This window comes from Drosophila takahashii, chromosome 2L (genome assembly GCF_030179915.1).
Source record: "Drosophila takahashii strain IR98-3 E-12201 chromosome 2L, DtakHiC1v2, whole genome shotgun sequence".
NCBI lineage: Eukaryota > Metazoa > Arthropoda > Insecta > Diptera > Drosophilidae > Drosophila > Drosophila takahashii.
Genome location: NC_091678.1, coordinates 12,852,743 through 12,876,370, shown reverse-complemented (window position 1 = coordinate 12,876,370; position 23,628 = coordinate 12,852,743). Strand labels below are relative to the sequence as shown.

At 38.2% G+C, this 23,628-nt stretch overlaps 1 protein-coding gene across 3 annotated transcripts; it reads right to left on the bottom strand.

Moving 5' to 3' along the window:
* Positions 1-137: 137 nt before the first annotated feature.
* E23 (Early gene at 23) lies at positions 138-22,378 on the bottom strand. 3 transcript variants are annotated; one of them, XM_070214388.1, is made up of 9 exons: positions 21,985-22,378; positions 19,875-21,054; positions 4,198-4,404; positions 3,428-3,839; positions 3,115-3,370; positions 2,009-2,665; positions 1,795-1,951; positions 1,468-1,734; positions 138-1,097 (listed from the first exon to the last, which is right to left on the bottom strand). In XM_070214388.1, exons 2-9 carry the CDS (start codon positions 20,738-20,740, stop codon positions 902-904), a joined length of 3,018 nt encoding a protein of 1,005 aa, XP_070070489.1. In that variant the 5' UTR covers positions 20,741-21,054; positions 21,985-22,378; the 3' UTR covers positions 138-901. The 3 variants fall into 3 exon arrangements, with proteins under 3 accessions (XP_070070489.1, XP_044251230.1, XP_070070493.1); XM_044395295.2 differs by lacking the exon at positions 21,985-22,378 and adding an exon at positions 21,483-21,854; XM_070214392.1 differs by lacking the exons at positions 19,875-21,054; positions 21,985-22,378 and having other exon boundaries at positions 4,215-4,385.
* Between the last annotated feature and the right edge of the window lie 1,250 nt (positions 22,379-23,628).

Here is a 23,628-nt window from a genome sequence, read left to right as displayed (position 1 = left end):
TAAATTCAAAAGTCATTTGACTACAATCAATAAAAACAAATAAGCTTAGCCAGCTTACATGTTCATGAATATTTAAGGGGATTTTAACACCAGAAGGTTTGCTTTGCGTAAATTGCATAAATATTTAAAGGCAGAGGTTCAGTTTACATTTGTATGTATATTTAAATAAGATTAATTACATATAATTAGATAATATAAACAAAATACAATTTATGCCATAAGCTCATACAATTTGATGCTGATCTTTTTCATTTTTAACTACATTATTGGCTTTACAATTCTTCGGACAAGCACAATTCACTGATGCTGTCCATTTAAAACTAATTAAAAAACTAGCATACTAAATCACAGTGTTTTTTCCCAAGCGAAAAAAATTTGCAATATTCTACAAAATTACTAGCGTTTTCATTATAAACATACGATATATGCATAGGTATAGGCATGTGTGCGGGGTGGTGTGGGAATAGGGCAGACCGCAGTAATTAATCCTTGGGGATTTTAAAACGTACATTAAAACAAATAGTTCCTCCATTTCTCCCTCTCACTTTCTCTTGTGTTTCAGCGGCAAAATAGCGAATAATAACATAAACGGCTAACAATTAAAATGCATAAAACAAAACAAAGATAAATGTTTACAAAACAGTTCTTCGCACTGCCCCATCGCAAACCACATCTAGACTATAATAGTGGGTGTAAGGTGTAAGGATAATTGTAGTTATACTCGTAGTAATAGCTAAACATAAATGGTGTGTGGCTTGAAAGTAAATTGAATCACAAAATTGGCGCAATTTAGCAAGTTTGTTCAGTTTGCAGCGGCTTTAGCAATGGTAGGCATTAACTAATTACGTATCACTGGTTCGATGTCTGCTCAGATAGATATGCATAGATAGATTGATAGATATCACGTCTTTTTGGGGCAGCGCAGGTAGCGCAGCACCGCGTACCCCAGGCACCGGAATACCAGGAAGAACATCATCAGGATCAGCGTATTCAGCCAGAGCGGTGATGTCGAGTTTTGGGCTTTGAGTATTTCCTCGTATGGAATGAATTCGGTTGACTGCTGTTTGCAAATCTCGTAGCTGCTGGGCGATCCACAGCTGCAAAAAAACATCCAATAATTAAGTAAAATTAATAATGTGAAAAAAATATTATCTTACATCTATATCTATCTTTTCTATCTTAATAACCGTAGATTGGTACTTTGCCAAATATATCCTTCGGTTAAAAATATTTTGTAAAATATAAAAATGTTTTAATATTTCATTACTCTTATCATATTGGGGTATTAAATAATAGTATAACTATAATCGTTTAAATATGCTATAAAAAATCCATTTTCGTTTTTAATATAGGTACTAAAATGGATTTTTTATAGCATATTCAATTTTTAATTAATTTTGTTTTAATAATAATTGGGCGATTATATCAAGACGAATTTTTATTAGGTTAGGTTCTTATATAGCTCACCCTATAGGCGCACCCTCGCGGAACTCGAGAATCTGCATGTTCTGGTAGGCGTAGTGGATCATGGAGGTGTACCGGATCCAGCTGAGGCCCTCCGGAATGCGTGAAGACAGATATCCGCCGAATAGCTGGGTGGCCAGCGTATAGAGGGCACTCAAGGTGATGCTCACGTTCATGTCCATGCAGCAGGCTCCGATAAAGAAGCCCACGCTCTGGGCCACAATCGTGTTGATCAGCAGGAAGATGAGCATCAGGAAGAAGAGCTTTAAGCTGGGAATATATTAAATATGAGTTATAAGATTCCATGCTTGAAGACAAGACAATACTCACCTAGTGCAGCCCAGCATGGGATAGCTGATCATGAGGTAGACTGTGGGCAAAGTGATCACCAAGGGCAGCTCGGCACACATTTTGGCCAGATAATAGGCTGACAATCTATAAGCCCCGGAGCGACGTTCCTTGCTCACCACCTCTCGCTCCGAGGGGACTGTAAACATAAATCAGTTAATAATATTAACACCCAAATAATATTCATAAAACCCACATGAATTGAGGGCCCCGAAGAGGGCGAAGAGCATCCAGTAGGTCTGCGAGAAGAACATCCAGCCCTGAAGGTCGTGCAGGAACTCCTCGGTTCGCGGCAGCTGGAACCAAATGGCGCCGGCCATCAGAGCCAGTCCGATGGTCTGGAACCAATTGAGCTTCGAGAGCATCCGCGGCTTGGCCTCCTTGAAATTGCGACTGGAGAGGACGCAGAACTGGGTGTGGAAGCTGGTGGGATAGGACAGCCAGTCGTCATCCGACGCATGTCCATGTGCTCCACTGCCACTGGCACTGTACGAATGGCAGTCGCTGGAGGCGCACGAACTGAAGTTGGACTGCGAGTCCGACTGGGCACACCACACCAGGTGCTGGGCCGCCTCCTCGTCATCCTCCCCCTGGCAGCCGCTGCTCGCGTGGTGGTGGTGCAGGTTCTCGTACTGATGGTGGTGATGATGGTGCCGGTTGGATCGCTGGTTATAGTAGTTATTTATTATATCGTCTATTAGGATGCTCTCCGGCTGCCGCTTGCCCTTCGCCACCGAATCGCCGGCCTGGTGGCTACTGGTGATGCAGTTGCGGTTCAGATAGTTCCAGTGCGACTCCTTCGCGGCTATGAAAAGCTTCTCGCGGATATCCGGATGCGATTTCAGTTGTTCCACTGAAGAAGAAAGGAAAAGGAATTAGACCCGGCAAATTTTACTTTATATATAACTAAAATATTTCCAAGAAATATTTAATATCAATATTTAATATCAAAATGGAATGCTTTACGAATGAATTATAATTAGACATATGATCTTTCACACACATTTCATTGGTTAACTTTTTTTCATAATATAATAATTATATATAAACCTAATTTAATTTCGGTTGTGTAAAAAAAATTTTAAAATTTTGTGTTTTGAAATTCTATTTAAAAAGACCGTTACTCAGTTAAAGGAAGTGCGAGGGAGATAGAGATATGTATGTAGCAAAGCGATTGCTTGCACTGCTTGAATTTCATTACTTGTCCATAAGTTATGAGTCATAACTTGTTAATGAATAGTCCAATTTAAAAAATTTCTTCTACTTCCCGACAAACACAAAATACCCCTTTACTCTACTTACACACAAAATCAGCGGGATTGTAGTGCGGCTTGATGGTGACTCCGATGTCCTCGAAATGGCGGTAGATATTGTGCACGTCCCCGAAGTAGGCGGTGCGTCCCTGGTGGAGCAGCAGGAGTTTGTCGAACATGTGGAACATCTGGGACGACGGCTGGTGCACGCTGATCACGATGGTCTTCTGCTCCAGCTGGGCATACCGTTTCAGGACCTTCATCAGTGAGATGGCCGAGTGACTGTCCAGTCCAGAAGTGGGTTCCTATATAAAAAGGATTTTTTATAAATTTTTAAATACTGCAGAAGCATATTCACTTACATCCAGAAGCATGAGCAGCGGATTGGTGAGCAGTTCGCAGGCTATATTCGCCCGTTTCTTCTCGCCACCGGATAGTCCCCGGTTGAGGTAGTCCCCGAACTTGGTCTGCTGGCAACAACCCAGTTCCAGGGCCTCCAGAATATGATCCACCTGGCGCATCTTCTCCGCCCGCGGCATCGATTCCGGCAAACGCAGGAGGGCCGTATAGACCACCGTTTCGCGGAGCGTCAGTTGGGGGAAGAAGATCTCCTCCTGCAGGACATAGCCGATCCTTCGGCGCCACTTCTTGGACAGGGGCTCACGGTTGAGGAAGACACTGCCGCCATCGATATGCCTTTGGCCACTGAGGCAGTCCAGCAGAGTGGTCTTCCCACTGCCCGAAGGACCCATGATGGCCAGCACCTCGCAGGGACTGTATTACAAAGAGGAGGGCTGGATTATTGGTTAAGGGATTTGGTTAATGCTGCCCTGCTGCCAACTTTGATATTTGCTTTACAAATTCCCAAATATAAATGTAATATTTAAGTGCACTTTACAATTCTAATCCAGCATTTAGCAGCAACGTGTAAAAGATAAATGCTTTTACAAATACTGCAGCTGCCAGCTCATTCAATACAATGACAATCCATTAGTAAACAACTAATTAATTAAGTATTGCTCCTAGGTTGCCATGGTTTTAATTTAACTGAAAAGCCATTGTCTTGGCAGCATAGCATCACATTGCAATCAATGATTAATTTTAAGTGATTTCGCTTCGTTGATCTTGTTACCTGACAAATCCACTCACATCGGAAAGTATTTGGCGTTCGTTGTGCAAAACATTGAGGTTCTGAAAGGTCAACTGCAGACTGTGTTGCGCCTGATTTTGGGGCTGCTGATGTGGGTGGTGGCTGTTGCAAATGTTGATGCTGTGATGCTGCTTTTCCGGGCCAACCGGCGACTTATCAAAGTGATAGGATAAAGAGGCCGGAGAGTTGCTGCAAGAGACATAATTCGAGATAAATATGAGATAATCAAAATTGTATTTAACATTTCAAAGGAAGGGCTCAATTTCAGGCACTCGAACTAAAAGTCAGGTAAATGTCAATTACACATTTGGTTAAATTCCTCTTTTCCTGAAGCAAAATTGCTAGATATTCTCGACCTCATTTGGAGATTTACCCCACAGACTCCAATGTTTCCCTATCCTTATCATCAAAATGTTCATATTTTTTCGTTTGTATTATCATATAACGGAACGGCACAAACCTTTTGTTGATGTTCATGCAAAACAAAACAAAACAAAAGTCAATGTCCCCGCGGCGCAGGCAAAAGTAAAATCAGTGCGACAAAAGTCGGGGGATATGGCAATACAATACAATACAGCAATACAGTTACTCAGTCCCCGACTTGTTCCCACTGTCAACTGTTATCGGCGATATCACATGTGTGGCCGTCGCATTATCACTCACGCAAACACTCAAAACCCAAAAGGCACACGCACACTGGCCTTAAGAGAGACGAGATGTTCTCGGCATGGAAATATGGAACTGAGAGTTCTGGGGCTGTGCGTGATTCTCGTAATTCTCCGCTGATACCCAGTATTCGAAAAGTAGCGCAGGCTTATACGGTTTCGGGATCTTAAATAAGTACGGAAGCTAAAGAAAGATTTATTTATAACGGTTTTATCTGTATTATCTGTATTTTAGTTGTTTACTCAAAAGCATAACAACTGTTTCATATCCTATCGCAATATTTTAGATGTCTTAAATCATTTAAAAGATTTTTGATTTAGGTTATTATATAGAACCCATGATTTTTACAAATATCTACCATCGACAAAGTAGTTTAAAAGTTTCTTAAGATCTTAGATACCCCATGGGTCCTAAAATAAATTCACATATTTTATATCCGATCCATTTTTTCTCTGTGTATTTCTCTGTTTGTAATTTTAATGGCCCTAACAAATGGCCATTAATGCCGGGTATCTTGGAGTCGGAAAAGCCGCTGGCGGCCTTCTCACTTGCTTTCTTCTGTCTCCCGACTCTCGGTCAATGCTTCGACTTTACTCCCACTACGCACACAGATACAGAGGAAAAACACACACACACATACCCACCCAAGGGAGAGACGGAGTCAATAGCCTCTTGCATGTAGAATTGTGGATTCTACGCTGCTCTTGCGTACCTATCAAATTTATTTAAATATTTCACTGGCCAGATGGGCCTTCAGCCTTATGAATAGACCGTAGATAACGCCGTTATAGTTATAACATCTATTTCTGGATCTATATCATCCATCCCATCCCATCCTATTCCATCCCATACGATACCATCAAATTATTCGACCAAGAGCAGAAAATTTAATTTACAAATTATACAGAAATGTAAATTTCCGCCGATCGACTCCGGTAGGCGCCGAAAGTAAATAGAGAGTCCGGTCGAGTGCATTGAACCGCACTCGATGCGTGAGTGCGAGCGGGATGGGTGACCAGGCGGTACATCGGTACATTGGTACATGGGAAAGGGACGGCGATAGGGGGGCCCGAGTGGGGGTCAATGCAGTCAGCAGACAACAACGACAAACAAAGCCAGCGCACACAGATACCCACATATACCATCGCAGGCACACGCACTCGCACAGGCTGCATGCAAAGTATCTGATGAATACATTTTATTTTTATGTGCTTTTTTTCTGCCTGCCATCGGCAGTCCCGAGTTTCCTAGCTCTTTTTTCCCCGATTCTTAACAATAACCAGTGTCCGGGTCGGATAGTCAGGCTGAGCCGCAATAATCCTCAATTTCGGATTCTATTGAAAGCTTACAAATTGAAAAGCTTAAAAATCAATAAAAAAAAAGGAAAATATAAATGGTAACTTGGAAATCGGAACAAGTGATTTTTTTCACCTAGTCCTTTATCTCTTTTAAAAGCTTCAAAGTCAATTCGTCAAAAAGAAGAAATATTTTAGTAAAAAAATAAATTTTACCGAACATTGGAGCGCATACATCAATAAAATGATACTGAAAAAAGTCTAATAAATTTTGTTTGATCTTGAAAACTTAAAAAAATTAAACATAATAACATAAAATCAGTAAATTAATTAACTTTTTCAAGTGCAACTACAGTTTATAGTTAATGTGTAAAAAGACATTTTTATAAAAATAAAATTTAAAACAAACAATGATTTTGCTTTTAAATTGTTCATTTCAGTATATCTCATAACTTTCAGCTACTTGTTACTTTTCATTAGAAGTTAAGTGAAATGTTTGGTTTTCTAGGAAACCAAATACTTTCGCCCGCGAACAAAACTTCCGAACCAACTTTCCAAACTAAAACGTTTCCAGGAGATGGTTGTACGTTCGTTTTCCGCAAAAGTGGGCTAAATAGCAGCCTCCTCGAACTACTGACCCCTTTCCGATGCAGTTTTCGCATGGCACAATTTCCACCAAAATCGCGAATTGTGCACAGAACAACGATTTTGTGGCTCAGCTGGCGAGACACGTGACCTCAACCTCGGTGTCATATCACACGAGCCAAATGTTTTGTATTTCTCTTTCCAATGCTGGCATGGCGGGTGAGAAACTTTTGTTGTGCATGGGAAAAGTATATTAAGTTTGCTGGCTTCTTATAACCCTCCTTCTTCAGCCATCAACTAAACTTTCTTTCAATTTATAAACGACATTGGAACTGAGTTGGGGAGTTGTGTTGTGTGCCAAATATCACGTAGACCACGGCTAAAAGTAATAGGCTCCTAAAACTCAATTGGTAAGGAATCTAACTAATCAGAACATATTCATTTTAAAGGTAATAGTTTCCAAATTTACATTGCTCTTTTCAGCTAAGAAAACTGTAAAACGTATTATAATAAAGATATTTATTTTATTTATAGTTTTTATAATACAAACAATTTCACAAAAACATTGTTTTATCAATAATTACCCATAAAAATACATGTGCTTATATTTTATGTCTACTTAGTAAACTTCTTAGAAAATCCTTATTGCAAAGAAAACTATTTGTTTCCGAAACTTATAAAAGCACTCTCCAAAAAAACTGACAATATCCGAGAAAGCCATTAGCCCGGCATCAACTTCCTGAAAAGTTTCCCCAGACTTCATAATTTACGTAATTAGCCCGCTTTGACCTCCTCTTTGGGGCCAAGAAAGCTAACTTACTGACCAAGTAACCGTCTAACAATTTATCTAACCCACGGCTATGATGCCATTTCTTATTTCTATTTTTTGGTTTTTTTTTGGCTCTTGATTAAGGCCAGCCACACAACGGGCTAAAAAAAAACTAAATCTTGGCTTTTTTGGCGTCGCTTTCTTGGGGAACTCTCCTCGAGGAACTGGAACTGGCTTCTTGAATACGCGAAAAGGTTATTGACTTTTACAACAAGCAAAACAGACGCCAAAATAAAGCAACAACAGCAACAAAACAAAATAATATAATTCACACACACGCAAAGAAAGAGAGAGAAAGGTGGAGAAAGAGCAGGATGGAGACAACGCAAAAATTACGTGAAAGTTTGGCATTGCATACAGATCTCACTTTGTGTGTGTGTGTGTTTGTGTGTAGCACGCAATCAAAAGAAAAATTGTTTTGAAATTCTTATCTCGTTTTTTTACTGTATTTAATATAGGTTTTTGTTGCCCATTGTATTTGTGAATACATTGACCGATATTAAACAAGTTGCCAAACAAAACAGATGATCGTTGCTATCGTTCGTTTGTATATTCTTTGTATATCGTATACATAAGTTCAAAGTTCTAGGTGATAGCTTAAGCGTTTCCTTAAAACCAAAAATATTAAAAAAAAAACGGTAATATGTATAAACTTTAAATGTAATTCCCCATGGAAATACCGTATCAAGTACTTTAAAGATAAAATAATTTAATTAAAGTCTAAATGATCCCAAATATGATAAAAATATAAAATTTATAATAGAAACATTATGAATAATCAAAAAAATAAGACAAAATAAACGATTTCTTATTTAGGTTTCCCAAAAATAAGGAGTTTTTTACAAGCCCTATTAAAAATTTTTTAAATTTTGTTTTAAATAATCCTATTGTTTTGATCGGAACTGTACAAGGGCTTGAAGAGTTCATTGACTTTCCTTTTGTTTTGCTTTTTGAGTTTTTTTTGTTTTTCTGCCTTCATAATTTAAACATAAATAGATGAATAGAAAACAAAGTGATTTAAAAAAATTGGGTCACCGAATTTGTGCAATTTATTTGATGTTCTGCTTTTAATTAAATTTTTGTCATGCTTTTTTGCGTCGATCTGCTTTCATTGAACTTCCTAAAACATTTGACAGAAATTCCTGATTGTCGCGTCATTGTCAATGATTTTTTTAATTCTTTGTTTTTTGCTCAAATTATATGAGTTTTGTTTTGTAGCTATGACCACGCTCAATTGAATTTTTATTTGCGTGCTGTGCTTTTGGGTCTGCTTCACTCTTTGTGTGCCTGCTCCTTCCTCTTCTCTGACTTGTTTTATTTTCTTTTTCTTTTTTTGCGTGTTACTGACCCAATTCTTTTGGCAGAATTTTTTTTCTGGCTGTGGCTCTTCTTTGACTGAATTTTATTCGATTTTTTCCTTGGTCAGTTCTTTTTGATTTGTTATTTATTGCCGGCTTAATTTGTGGCCTTCCACTCTGAACAGGGAACTATTCAAATTGGCTAGGCATTTGTGCGCGATCTTGTTTGTTTTGCAGTTTTGACAAATGTGCCAAGGTTTTTCGAAATTTCTCAAGTCGGGACTGGAATTGCGAGTCGAGGAAATGCAGGTCAGGCGAAAGAGAGTGGCAAGATCGGCGGCGACCGCCGGCAGAACAACATGTCGTATACGTAATTTATGCATGCATATCATGCATATTGATATCAAGTATTCGCGCGAATACCAGTTTCCCAAAGTTCTCTCTCTCCTTTCGTCCGCATTACTGTGTGGGTGTCTTGGCTTCTTGGTTATTTATTTATCTTTCTTCTGGTTTAATTGAATTGGGAAGGTAGGCGAAGAGGGATACGTATGATGATTGCGATAGAAAGCAGAATCCTAACTAAACCAAACTACTTTCAGAGTTGACCAACTTTACCAGGGGCCAACTTAAATCAGATGGACTAATGCCTCTTTCGAAAATGTAAAAGGATCGTGGCAATAAAGACTCCGAGAAGTAGGCTCCATTCTGGTAATTTTCTGAATTAAAAATTCAAAATTTTTAATAAAAATTCTATATTATTAAAATTTTTCAATTTATTGCCATACTAATAATTGAATATTAAATTACTAGAAACTACAAAAAGGTCTTTTAATAAATAGCTTTTCTTAGCCAAAGTTAGGTGACGTAAATAAACACAACAAAGCGTTAACCTTTAATGAACTGCTCATGTTACGTAACTTTCCGGGCGCCATCATTGAAATGTGGGGTCAAACCAACCCAAAGAAAGGGGGTTTGCGGCAGACGAAGCCAAGTTGAGTCAAGTGGCACTTGTTGCCGACCACTCGACTTCGAGAGGGGGTGTTGGGTTGGGCTGGGTTGGTTGGTCGGGTGGGTTGGTGCTGTTTATCTGATGCCACTTGGGGGCAGGAAGCAAATATCGCACATACGACATGTGTTCGCTTTTTGTTTGCCAGTGAGTGTTTTCGAGCAGCAGCCAGTCGCAGCCGTTGTCGTTGGTTCAAGTTGCAATAAAGATTCAAAACGCAGATGAAATGGTGGCTGTGTCGTGACTTTTCAAGCGAGATATATGGCAAATGAAACAAGAAAGCGCTTTCTTCTTTCGGCTTGGGATTGGGATTGGGCTTGGGCTGCCTCTGCTCTGCCTCCATAGCCTCATCCACTGCGGTTTCACGAACTTTCACGTCATTGTGTGGTAATTAGCTGAGCTGGGAATTATGCTTCCTAGTTGGCAATTGATTGGCATCCATCTGGGGCGTCTCTCCGCCAGCACCACCGCCATCTCCACCAATACCTCCTCTCACCCGATCACCCAACCAGAGATCTGGGGATGTGTATAATTTAGCATATTAATTGACACAGTTTCTAGTGTTTCTTTCTTTGCCACTTTTTTTCTGCAGCTCTGTCTCACGCACTTTCTCTCGATGCTTCAAGAAACTTTATGAACTATGTAAAAATTATAAAAATGCTGTTCAAATTGCATGGCGAAAATAAAAAAAAAATGTGACAAGAAAGCAGCCGCAAAGTGAAAGAAAATACTAAATGCAATTTATTAGCTGAAAGTGTCACTGCAATTGGGTCATCGCAATCACCTGAGAATGCCAATCCACACCTGTATGTTCGAGCGACTCAGAGCGGCAATTGCATCACCTCATTTAACAGTTAAAACGCCAATATAGGCGTAGATAAAACAAAGCACAAAAAAACCTATAGTGTTGCGAATTAGTTGGGCAAATATTGTATCTGCAGGTGAGTGCGATTTTTTGTTGCTTTCGCTGAAAGGGAAATAAATACCGGAAAGGCCGAAAGCCATTTGAGGTTTTACATTTATAATTAATTTATAAATCCAATAAATCCAAAGCGTGTAATAAATAGTACTGATTTGCAAACAAAACTATAATTTTAATTAGTATAAAATACTATGTGTCAAAGAAATCTATTTAAAACTTAAATGAGTACAAAGAGTTATTGCATAAATTAATTTTAATATTCTCAATCATTTACTGTGCTGATTGCTCTTGTGCCAGGTGTAAAAACACTTGTTAAGGAATTCATTAATTGAAATATTTCATTATTGAATTTTATCCGCTCATTGATAAAATGGTAAAATAAGTTTAACAAACAAACAATGCAATGTGATTTAAATGTTTTCAGGAAATTCAACGGAAAAGCATATTTTAACACCGCCAGCACTGGAATAATTCAACATATTATTTTTGTGTTCAGTAAGCTTTTCGCATACAAATTAACTACAGATATTGGGAGAGAGAGAGGTCATTCGTTGCTGCAGAACCATCGAGTGTGGAAGGCGATAATCACCTGACGACACAACCCACACCGCAGACAATTTGAGAAAAGAAAACCGAGTGAAACTGGGGAAAAGTCGACACAAAAATGTCTTTGACTGCGGAAAATGAGGCAGCGAAATGTCGTAAACAATGCACCCGGCGAAAGGCGGAGAAAAGTCTAAAGTATCTGCAACTTTGTACACACACCATGTGTAAATTCAGCTGGCTTCCCAATAAATACTATATATTTTCCATGGCCTTGCAGCTGTCAAAAATGTATCTCACGAGCATACCATACTGTGTGTAGTATCTGCATCTGACAGCCGAGCATCCCAATCCAATTTGAGCCAATTTTCGTCTGGCAGACAAGACAATTAAGTGAGCATTGAACTTTGATGGCCCGAAATTGGCTTGTCTAACTTGCAATCGGTCATTTGTAATATTTACTATAGCTTTCAATAAGGAAATATTAATATGCAAATACAAATAGTTTCAAAAGCATAAACATTCGACGTATAGGTACATATTTAACGACATTAATGCTTAAAGCATTTCGAAATTTATAAGCTCTAATTTGCAGTTTAGAGTAAAAGCTAATTATTAAGGGTAAGCCTCTAAATATAGGTTTGATTTTGTACTGCAGGAGTAATGTGCTTTTATTACGTTCCAAATATGATTTTAATGCCTGTTATTACAGTCGTTGAGCTTGTTTTGTTCGCCCATTTACGGTAAATAGCCTAATTACACTGCGATCTCCGCCCCCATCACCGAGTTTTCGTAATTTTTGGGCGTAGTTGTTAAAATTACACAGTACAAGCCGACTTAATGACTTCACCCAATTGTGGGAAAGCTCAGTGCAATATGTTAGCATATGCGGAAGTGTGTGATTAAATTGGCCTCGTTGATGCACGGGGAAATTGGTTAAATTATTTTATCAAGTTTCATTGGTAATTTGAATATGAGCAGGAAAAGCTGAAATAAAAGCGCATAAAGGTGGTTTTAAAAACATTGCAAATGTAATTTTCGGTAAATTTGCGTTATTAGTTACTCGGGGGTTTCGGGATATACAATTAATGACTTCAAATACATTTTTATATAATTAGAAACAATTTTTAGAAACACAATAAGCCAAAGGGTAGGGATAGTTCTTTCTTTCTTCAGATCCACAAGTAAAAGCTTTAATATCTTTAGAGATCCTGGTGCTATTTTATAAAAAAAAACTTCTGATCGGTGTCTGATGTCAATAAAAATCCCTGAATAATTGCAAATAGCCTGGCTATAAGAAGAATAATAACAAAATGGCAAGAGCGATGAGTAAGCGAAAAAATCTTGCAGCAGGAGGAGAAGAATAAGTGGGAAAAGGGAGAAGGATACATGAAATAGAATGAAACGAGGAGAAATTAAATGCAACAACGTAAACACAAAACCACAAATTGCAGGGCAAAGCGAAGGCGAAAAACAAACAAACAAACGGGCAAACATACAAATGATGAAGTAAGGGGCTAAAGAGGGGGGAAAAACAGAGAGAGAAGAGGCGAGAAGTGTAAAACAACAACAAAATCGTAAAGGAAGAAGCAGCACAAATAAAACGTGCGAATGGCGCCCAACGTCGACGCAAGCAGAGGCAGAGGCCATTGAACCTGCAAATGGAGCTCAGAATTGGCGAAAGTGAAGACCCACTGCCGCAAGCGGAAGCGAGACAGATGCAGAGAGAGGGAGGGAGAAAGAGCGAGACGGACGATTCAAGATCTTCACTGCTGCTGCGATGACGCAGTCGTCAGATAGCAACAAAAATAACAATAAAAGAAACGAGGCTTACAATATAATAATGATTGCTTGGGTACCCTATAAGATTGAACTTTTCAAACAGTGATGCCTATTTTAAATCTTTGTTGGACTTAAGTTTAAATTTTAGTAAATGTTAGTCCTAACTTAGGAAACACAATTTTATACATTTTTGGCGAAAACAAATTTATAATATCGAAAGAATACACCATAACTAACCTTTTTCCCCAAAACGACTTTAAGAAATACCCTCTTTCTTTTTTTAAAATCAATATAAATAAAGAATTCCGATCAAAAAAGTTATAATACCCTCGGCAAGGGTATTCAAACAAAATCTGATGATGCTGCAGAAACAAGAAGACGCGATTAGAAGAAGTGGCTGGCAATGGAAGCCTGCTGATGCCGCAAGAAGACTCTTCGGAAGAATTCGAGCGGGAGAAGAAAGGGTAGAGGCGCGAAAGAGACACACTGACTGACTAACTGAGTGGCTGACTGACTGACTGACTCTGTGGATCTGGGCATCTTCTGCTTCATCATCATTAAGTTGATTATCATTGCGCTGGCTTTAATGCAGGCGCTTCTTGGAAGTCAACCCGACCACCGAAAATAAAAGAAAGACTCGACTCGAAACGGCTGAAAAGCGAAAGAACCCGAGAAATTCTCAAATTCTTGATCGCATCGCGCACACGCAACTTGCGAGCGAAAGAGACGGGCCTTTGGGGGGGCAATTTGTTTAAAATGTAGGTCTATGGGTTTCACGAAATCCTCTATGGGGCACCGGGGCCCCTTGGCAACAGATCACAGATGGCAGCTCAGAACGAGAAAAAGAACGAAAAAGAGAGGGTTGGAGTGGTTTTTGGCCTTTCTTCCATTATTTGGGCAAAAGTTCTTTGGCACGCCATGGTACTCAAAAAAATTGGAAGGACCACAGAAAGATAAAAAGCAGAAAATCATTACTTATTTCGAAAACAATTGATAAATATACCTCAACATTTATTAATATATTAATATACATTAAAATCTTAAGACTCAAAAATTCATAATGCCACAAATTTTAAATATTAAGTTGTGTTATTTCTAACCAAATTTTACTTGTTTTAGTATTGGAGCCAAAACAAGCGCCGTCAAATTGGTCAACTTAGCAAAAGCAAAAATGCAACTCATAAACTTGAAGATTTGATGTTGAGGCGCCTTAAAAGCAATTCTCTTGCTTCAGTTTCCTTTGTTTTGCTTAGTTTTTATTTTATTTATTCTGGCCTAATGTCATTACACAAAACGAATTCAAAGCGAGCCAGCGAAAAAAGTGAACCATAGCAATTTGTTTTATGGCTTTCCGTCTGGCTAAATGCATTTGGCATTTTATTGCTATGGCTGATTTTTATTTGAGATTTTTTTTTATGATTTAATGCTGGTCAGCCGGGCCAAAAGGATAGTTAGACGAAATGTTTTATGTGCGTGTTATGCAACAGTTTGCAGTTTCCAAGCTTGGGTTTTGTGCAGCAATTAACAAACGTCGGAAACTTCAGTTTTACGAACAGGAAAACTTAAAAAATATTTAAATATTTTTAGATTTAAAAAAAGGTGCTTTAGTACTCTAAATACTACCTACATATATATGTTTATGAAATGCTTTTTATTTTGTATTTACATCAATCTAAAAACACAGATTATATTTGTTTTGGCAAAAGCAACATAAAATAAATGTTGAGATGTACTCAAAAAATTGAGTTCGAAGTATGATAAAATATATTTCGACTGCAATGCATACAGTAAAAAGTTATGTTTTAATAAACTTGTTTGTCTTATTTTCCACAAATGTGAAATGTAATTTTTTCTCGGTCTCAATGTATGCATAACTAATAAAGTTTTTCACAGACGGCAGGGAAAATTAAAACGAAAATATTCATACGCCAGGTGGGGCAGCCGTAAAAACAGACGAACAAATAAATAAACTAACAAAATGTGCAGTAATAATGGGGCTGCGGGTTCAAGAACGTTCATACGGCATGAACTTGTAAAGGTCATCAAATCTTTGCCATAGAAGTGAATGCACTCGACAACAACTATAATTTGAGCTCTTGAAAGCCGGCAATAATAAAATAACGTCAGATAAAAAGACCGCTGCAACCGCAATTTAAACTAATTTACAACAACAACATCGGCAACAATGGCAATGACAATAATTTATTTTTGAATTAATTTTTATTCGTTTGCTCAGGAATAGCAGCGGCGACAACAACAATAAAAGCCACAACATATGCAACTTCCAACCACATTGTCAAGCAAACAGTGTCCTGTAATGCTATTAAAAAGTGGCAGTTAGCCCATAAAATAGTTTTACAAAGTGCTATTAACTAACAAAAATGATAAAAGTTTTAAAATAGAAGGGATTTTCTTCAATAATAATATTTGATAATAATTAATATTATTTTAAATTTTTTATTTTTAGAAATTTCTAAGATGAACAACTGCCACAAAGTTCTTTTAATTTTTAGCAACTTGCCAAACGATATGGAGCCAATGTGCAGAGCTGTCGCCGCCGTTGGTCTTCGGTTTCAGTGACTGTGACTGTGACAGTGACAGTTGTCAAAGAGCGACGTTGGCCTCCATTGCAGCGACTGCACCCCTCTCTTTCTGCCCACCCATCTCCGCTCTCTTTCTGGTCACCCCCCAGGCCCGATCCTCTTTCTCTTTCTCCCACCCACTGCCACTCCGATTCCCATTGCCATTCTGGATCCCCATATACCCCATTTCTTTCCCTCTTCCCGCTCTCCCCCCCATCAGTCATCAACGCCCCCACCTCGCCCCATCTCTTTCTTACGGGGTAGCTGCATCTCTTTCACGCACCGTGTTATTGACACTGCACGCCTAACGGTAGATAAAACCCAAACAGGGCAAACAGCCCACTATGTATGCAGCCGTACCGAACAGAACTGAACTTAGACGGGAAAAAAACGGAGGCACCCAGCTGCGACTCTATTTAATTTTCTATTCTAGATTAAATTATAATAAATTGCAATTTTTCTGCCTTATTTACCCTGTTCTTTTTTATTTTTTCGCCTGATTTTTTTGCCCTGCATTGCGCAATGCGTTTTCCTGTTTCGGTCGTCTGGCAATTTGTTTTGTCATGTCTAGTTGGGAGATTTTCTAGATCACAGCTCGGAACCAGAGGCATCTGTGGGCGCCCACTCTTGGATAATAAATCTATGTTAGCCCTAAGAAAATTTGCAAGGCCTGATAAAGTTCAAAAAAAATAAATTGGACATTTTCAAATTTACTTGAGCATACTAAAAATGAGCTAAAATTATGCACAAAAAAATAATAAACCCGTTCTATTGTTTCTTCTATTTCGCAACCCTCAAAAAACATTTTCAAGTTTCTAATTCAAAATTTACATTCTCTCCCCAAATTTTGATCTGTGGAAAAAAATGTACAACGAAAAGTACGGCCACAAAAGCCTTTTATTTGCATGCGAATAGAATAGAAAAAGTTCGAACAATAGATCTAAAATAGCTGAAGGAGCAGAATGCCAGAGGGAGCCAAATTTCGAGGAAGAGCTTTTGTGAAACCCATTTTGACAGCCAGCTGCACCCTTTTTACCTGCCCCAAAAAAAAACTATTCTAATCTAGTCCTCAATCCTTTCTAGCTACCTACGAAAACCTGAGCTGAGATTTTTGGGTTCGCATCTAACGTTCTCCTAAAAGAAATCAAACCCAACCCAAATTTAGCAACTGCGCCATTTGGAGTTTGCCTGCATTGGACGCGCCTTAAGATTTCTCTCGATATTTATGTGTGTAGCACATAATCATATTAAAACTTGACCTACTTACGAGTTCAATAACCGGTTTATCCAACTAATAAAAATGTTTGTGGAATCGCCAAAAGTTAATCAACTATGCAGTACATAATGATCCTGAGAAGTTCTAACTCGAAAGGGAAATTTGGTAATTTATATTTATTTTATATTTAGTATTGCCACAATCAAAATTTCAAAATTATGCATAATATTTCTCTTCTGATGTCAGCGTTTTGTTTCACATAATTGAACTTGATTCCTCGCCCATTTCACTCCTTATTATTTTTCAATCGAAAACCAAAAACTCTTCAAGCGGATTTGTTTGTGTTATACTGATCGGCCTCCTTATGGTTTGCTCTACTCCATATCCAAATGTATTTCCAATAAAACTCGCCGCAAGCAGAAAAAGAAAAATAAATACATAGTTTGAAAACAGATTTGGGAACGATTTTAGTTGTTTGTGTTCAACAAAGTTCAATAAACTGTAATGGAACATTAAGCTCTCAAAATGTGAACCATATCAATGTGATTTGGATTTTTAGAATCCAAGAAGTTACAGAAAAATGAAACAGAGGTTTGTTCCCATTGTGCTTATTGCTCCGAAGTTTTCTTGAAATGTCATAAACAAAACTGACGTCTTTTTTGATTGCCCACAATTGGTCTAATATTTATTGTACCACGAGAATACAAATTCGAAATAACATCAGAAATTGTAAACAATTTAAATACTATATATTTAAAGCAGTTAAATTTTTCCGGGTCACTTATTTAAACAATTCCATTATAAAAGTAAGTCGGTAAGAGCACCGTTTGGCTTATGGGGAATTATTCTTAGTGATTCATTCAGGCTTAAATAAGTTCAATATGCAACATGTTGCTGCTGCCGTGGATGCTCTTATTTTCGGCCTTTTTTTGTTGCTTCCAAATCGAGCATCGATTCCATCCTCTGGTTTTGTTGCTGCTGCTGCTGCCGCAACAAAAACTGGGTCAACTGTGAACCAATTTCAGGCAAAATTGCGACAACAGCAACATCAACATCAGCGGCAACACACAGCAAACACACAGTAATAATCACAAGAGCCATGGCGAAAATAAAACGTGCCACCAGCCAGATAAAGGCAAACGGCGAAAAAAATGCATTTAAATTGCTCTTCGGCCAAAAGAAGCGAACGGTGAATGAGGAAAAATAAAAGCAGATCTTGGATTTGCATTCTCGAACAGTGAGGGCCAGAAAAGACTGAATACCTCCACTTGGAGTGCACTCTGAATCGCATAAAAATTGAAAAATTTATGTTAAATGCACATAATGAAGCCTGCACTCGACAGTCATCGACATCGAGCGACCCAACAATGTTCTCATTGTAATTTAATTTACTTAATTTGCCAACACATAATTGAGTCTTGTGCGAACTCGATCCGATCTCGGCATTAACCCAAAGGCTGCCATGCAGTCAGTTGGTTGGATTGACAAACGAATTAAAATAAATAATTGAATCCGCTGGCTAATTTAGCTTTAGTCAGAGCCCAGAAATAAAACACCACCCTCTTGGGGTTTCTCCCTCTTTTTTTTTGAGAATTGCAACAGTTTGAAAAACTTTGGCAAATGGCAGTGATTATGTTTGTTTTCACAGTGTATTTGCAAAAGCTTCAATTTATCCGCCATCAAAGGGCAGGCGAAAAACATTTCGTCAGCGGACTTTGTGTTGATTGCAATTTACCCACTAAAAATAAAAGGGAAACGAATCATTTTTTTTAATATAGTTCACACTAAGTATGTCTTTTTCCCATTTAAATATACGTGTTTTTTACTTTAACAACTTTGCTAGTTAATTCCACCAAATGAAGCGGAGCGTTCAAAAAGAAGATTATCCAGAAATTCGCAAAGCGGAAATATTATGGAAAATAAATTCAACAGCTGCTGCCGTGAGAATGGCCGAGAAACTTGTAAGCCATAATACCCGGTGCAGGATGCATCAACCAATACACCGAATATTGGAAGCGTGTGTATATAATCCCCCTTTAAATGCAACAAAGTCGAGGGAAGCGGCTACAAAACTGCAATAACGAGCAGCTCCCAGCCAAAAAACCTGATCCTGGCAGAGAACTCGGTTCTCTTTTTGTAATTTATTTTTTCTCTGCAAAAGTGCATGCATTTTTCTCTTATTCCACAGTTTTTTTTTTTTTGTGGTTGAACACTGCAAAATGTAACCCAATTTTCGAGGCGAAACTGCAGTGTTGACCTGTTTTTTCATTTTTGGGCTGAAGAAGAAGGGGTTGGGTATCCTTTTTAACTCGAGTGAGATTAAATTAACCAGATACTGAAGGGGATGTCCCCTAACAAGTTGAATGATAATCTAGTCAATCCCCGGAAGTTTGAGTTTTGGGACAAGTTTTATAGTTTTAGCTTACACTTTACCAAAAGAGATAACTAATTTAATAACCGATTAGCGTGGATTTAATTTAGAGAAATAATTGCTCATTTATTCTAATAGTATTATCTATTTATTATGAATCAATCCGCAATTGAATTTCAACCTAATTTCTTTAGAACCTCAATTCTGTGCATCAATTCAACAGAATTGCCCACAACTGCTGTGCAATAGATGAAGTGAATTCTTTATTGAGCTTTTAAGAGTAGGAGTAATTTGTTCCTGCTCAAACTGTATAAATCGGCCCCCAACTCACTGTCAACCGAATGCAACCGGTTAAATGAAAAAAAAACTCTACAATGTTGCCAAGAGAACTGTGGGTTTAGAAAAATCCTGATCTACCCTTGGATGGCCTCCACTTTCCCCTCCTTATCGAGACGAACTCTGCATGCAATCAACGCAGGCAGGCAAAAAAAAAACACCCAGAGTTGGATTTATGTAGGTACGAGCTCTGCTCTGAAATTGGGTCACTGCTGATTGAACACTCACCTTTTGGCATCGACTAAAATGCTTTTGCCCATATTGGCCAGGCCATTGGATGACGTTAGATTATCCGTACTTGGTATCGTGGTCTGTGATGTGTGCGTAAATTCTGAGGATGTTGAGCTGCTGGAAGATGCCGATGACGACGACGACGAAGCTGATGATGAGGCAGAAGAGTCGCTGGCTGCCACCGATGATGCTGCCGGTGCTTCTGTTGCATCCGTTGTTGCTGGTGGAGCAGAGGCTTTTGCTGCTGCTGCTGCCGGCGGCTCCACTTCGATTTGGAGGCGACAATCGGCCACTATTTTGGCCAGATTGCGGCGGCTGGCACTCACCAACGGTACCTGCTCCGTTGCCTCGTTGTCATTGTCCGATGATCCCATATCGACTGTCTCAACACTTTCCACGATCATCAAATTCATTGGCATTTTTTCGTAATGAGTTGCCGGCGTTGCTGCTGCTGTCGCTGCTGCTTCACACTTTGCCTTTTTCTTGGCTTTCAGTTCCTCGGGTTCCTTTGGAATTTTTTGAATTTTTGCCAACTTGCGAGGAGCAACTTCAACTGTTTCCTGTTTAGCTGGTAGTGTTGCTGCTGGTGTTGCTGTTGCTACTTTTAATGACTCCTCTACAACTTGTTCAGCTGCTCCTGCTGTCGAGTTTATTACCAACGAAGTTGCCGTCGTCGTTGTTGCTGTTGAATTTATAATTGCCGGCTGTTGTTGCTGCTGCTGCTGATGTTGCTGCTGTTGCTGTTGTTGCTGTTGTTGCTGATGTTGCTGCTGCTGTGTTGCTAGCGCTGCGGCTCCACCTTCTGGTATGATTGTTGCAAAAATTTGTTCGCCAAATATGAAAAGATCCTTGGAAATAATCATTATCACCTTTTTGTGAACGCTTTAGCTCAGTGTTATTGTTGTTATTGTGTTGCCGCCACAGTTTAAATATACGTACGTGTGTATTGGTTGATTTTAAATGTAAATCTTGTTTAAATATATATACGACGCGTGTGTATATAACTTTTTGTTCGCCTTTTGCCTGCACTCGCCTTAAACACGTTTCCTTTATTTTAATGCATTAAACATATTTCGTTGCCGTTGGGTCTTGGGTTTTTGGGGATTTCTTTAAAATTTCATAATTCCCTGGCTTTGTCTGGTTCCTTTTTGTTTTATTTTCTCGAAATTATGGCAGACTGTAATATAGTAAAATCAGAGAAGAGTAGAGGGATAATTAATATGATGGCCAGTTTTTCATAACTTACTAGTTGAATAAGTTGTGATATAATTTTAAAAAGACAATAAGAAATTGCACATAACTGACAGAATAATTTGTTCACCTCAATAAAGTAAAGACTTTTTTAAAATCGAAACAATATTATTTACGATTTTTCACTTGACACTTTCATTAGAATTTAGTTCATGAAAAAATTCACAGAATGATTTTATCATCATGGTTTTATTTTAAAATTGTTTTCAACAGCAATTTAGTTGTACCAAGAAATTTCTAGAGGGCAAATTGATGGGCTGGATAGACTCATTTGTGTGTAACGCCCTGTGCAACTTGCAATGTTTACCATGCAAAAACTGATGAAATCCCTAGAATGAGATGTATGCTCAATACCTTTAATTTTGCATTTTCATTTGGTTTCTCCAGGAAATTTATATAAGAATTAAGGCTTGGTTAGTTAGGAAAAATTCTGCGTAGTATTTTCAAGCGAAAATTCATAAAACCACAGGAACCAGCTGTTGTTAGTTTTGCTCCAAACTATTTACTTCAGTTTAAGCTAAATATTCTTCAATTCTAAAACTCAATCTAATTTAAACTTCACAAAATTTCGCCTAGACAACGCGGCGTCTCCTCAAAAATGTGGTTTCCTTTAGTTTTTTAGCTGGACAACTTTTCCGACAACTTCCTATATGCACTGCCACCGAAACAGAAACCGAAATGATAATTAAACGGAATAAAGGAGAATCAGGGAGAAGTGGAGACGCTTTGCGGATTTTGTTATATTTGCCAATTAGCCCGCGCGAAACAAAGCGCCAGAGCAAAATGTCAGTTTTCATTTTGTGCAATTTCAATGTGTTTGAATAAAATATAAAGTAAAGTAACAAAAACAACGCACCCAAAAAGCGACGGAACGTAATAAAATTCTTCTTTGCTTTTTTCCGAATGTGATATTTAAAAACGTCAGCACATTTTTTTGTTTCAGCAATTTAAACGATATTTTGCTTTGTTTTATTCATTAAACATATGTAGGTTTCTTGTAAACATTTTTGATAACACGCGAGTTAATTTTTTTTCGGGGAGGGGGGCTTTTTGGGGGGATTTGTAAAGCCGAACCGAAAAGACGGACAGATCGAACGAATATTATGGGGAAACGTAGAAACGTAAAACGCTGGAACAACACGACGAAAACCAGAGAGCTATTCCGCTTTTCCACACAACGCGAATTCGGCGCGCTTGAGCATTGAAGAAAACATCCAACGCAGCCCGATTTCGATCTCGAACTGAACCGATCGTGGGGACCGTTAAAATTAAACGCTCGCGCTCCCGCTCCAAGCGCCGCTGCCTCTGTCGACGGCGCTGCTTAGCCATGAATGACATTCATTCTCGTTCTCTCCTGCTCTCGTCGAACTCTCCAACTCTCCCGTTCTCACCGCCTACGATCCATCTGCACGTGCGTATGGCGCTTGCACCAAAAACAAGTTTTTTTGTTCATTTGAAAACTTTAAAATAATGTTTTATAAGAAAAATATTAAAATTAGTGAGGTGTATAATATACAAAAACTGGTTCTATTTACAGCTTAAAAACCTTAAACCTTTAATTCCATTTTTATGTTTTCTATATTTGAGAATATGGTACAGAAACCACCTATTAAGGTATCAAATGTTTAGTAAAAAAAACTTTAAAAGATCTTATAAATTTTGTAATACAGCTAAAAAAGAATATTTTAAAAACTATGATATAGATTAAAATCTATAAAAAATATACATTTAAAAAATAATAAATATAGTTTATAAAAATTCATTTTTTCGTTGAGTGTACTCTCACTGCAGCTTGTCTCTCTCTCACTCTCTTTTCATTACATGAATGTTAAGTTGGCTCCGCTCTGCTTGCCTTATTACAAATGTTACAGGCTTACAGCGAGATCATTTCACCTGCTGTTAATTCCATGTTATCCAAGCTTACATTTCCTCCGGCACACCGATAATACTCGTTGATAAATAATACAAGTTAATGAAAAAGTTGGTGTGTTGGTTTGGCCGATCGCAAATTTCGACTTGGCGATAGAAATTTAAGGTCTTGATTGGCAACCCAGAAGTCATTCAACAAGTTTCGAGACGTTTTTAGAGTAGCGAACGGCTTTGCGGCGATTTAATGTGTCGCGATTGACTCATTTGAAAATGGCTAGCGTTGATTCTTTATTCTGTTTTATTAGTAAAGGGGTTTCAGATTGAAATATAGTTTGAAAATTAGTTATTATATGTACATTGATAATATGTATTAAAAAGGGCATATAAACCTTTTATGTATACTTTCATTATTATCTTTAATTGAAAAATCTAATAGTGTTTTCTATTAATTCTGATTTTAGTTAGAAGAAGGTTTCTTTATTTTGAAACCTGAAAATATTCAGGAAAACCTATTTATAATTCTCTAGAAAGTTCCCTTTAGTCCACTTTATAATTTCTTTTTGATTCTGTTAGGCAAATGCCAGCTTTTCAATCTTATCAGTCATTAAACTCAGCGAGGGTAAACGCTGCG

Excerpts from the sequence above, each read along its gene's own strand:
- E23 (XM_070214388.1), bottom strand. The coding sequence starts at position 20,740 with ATGATTATTTCCAAGGATCTTTTCATATTTGGCGAACAAATTTTTGCA. Across the intron at positions 3,840-4,197 it reads GATGTGAGTGGATTTGTCAG|TCCCTGCGAGGTGCTGGCCA; the intron begins GTAACAAGATCA and ends TTTGTAATACAG. Across the intron at positions 2,666-3,114 it reads CAATCCCGCTGATTTTGTGT|TGGAACAACTGAAATCGCAT; the intron begins GTAAGTAGAGTA and ends TTTCTTCTTCAG.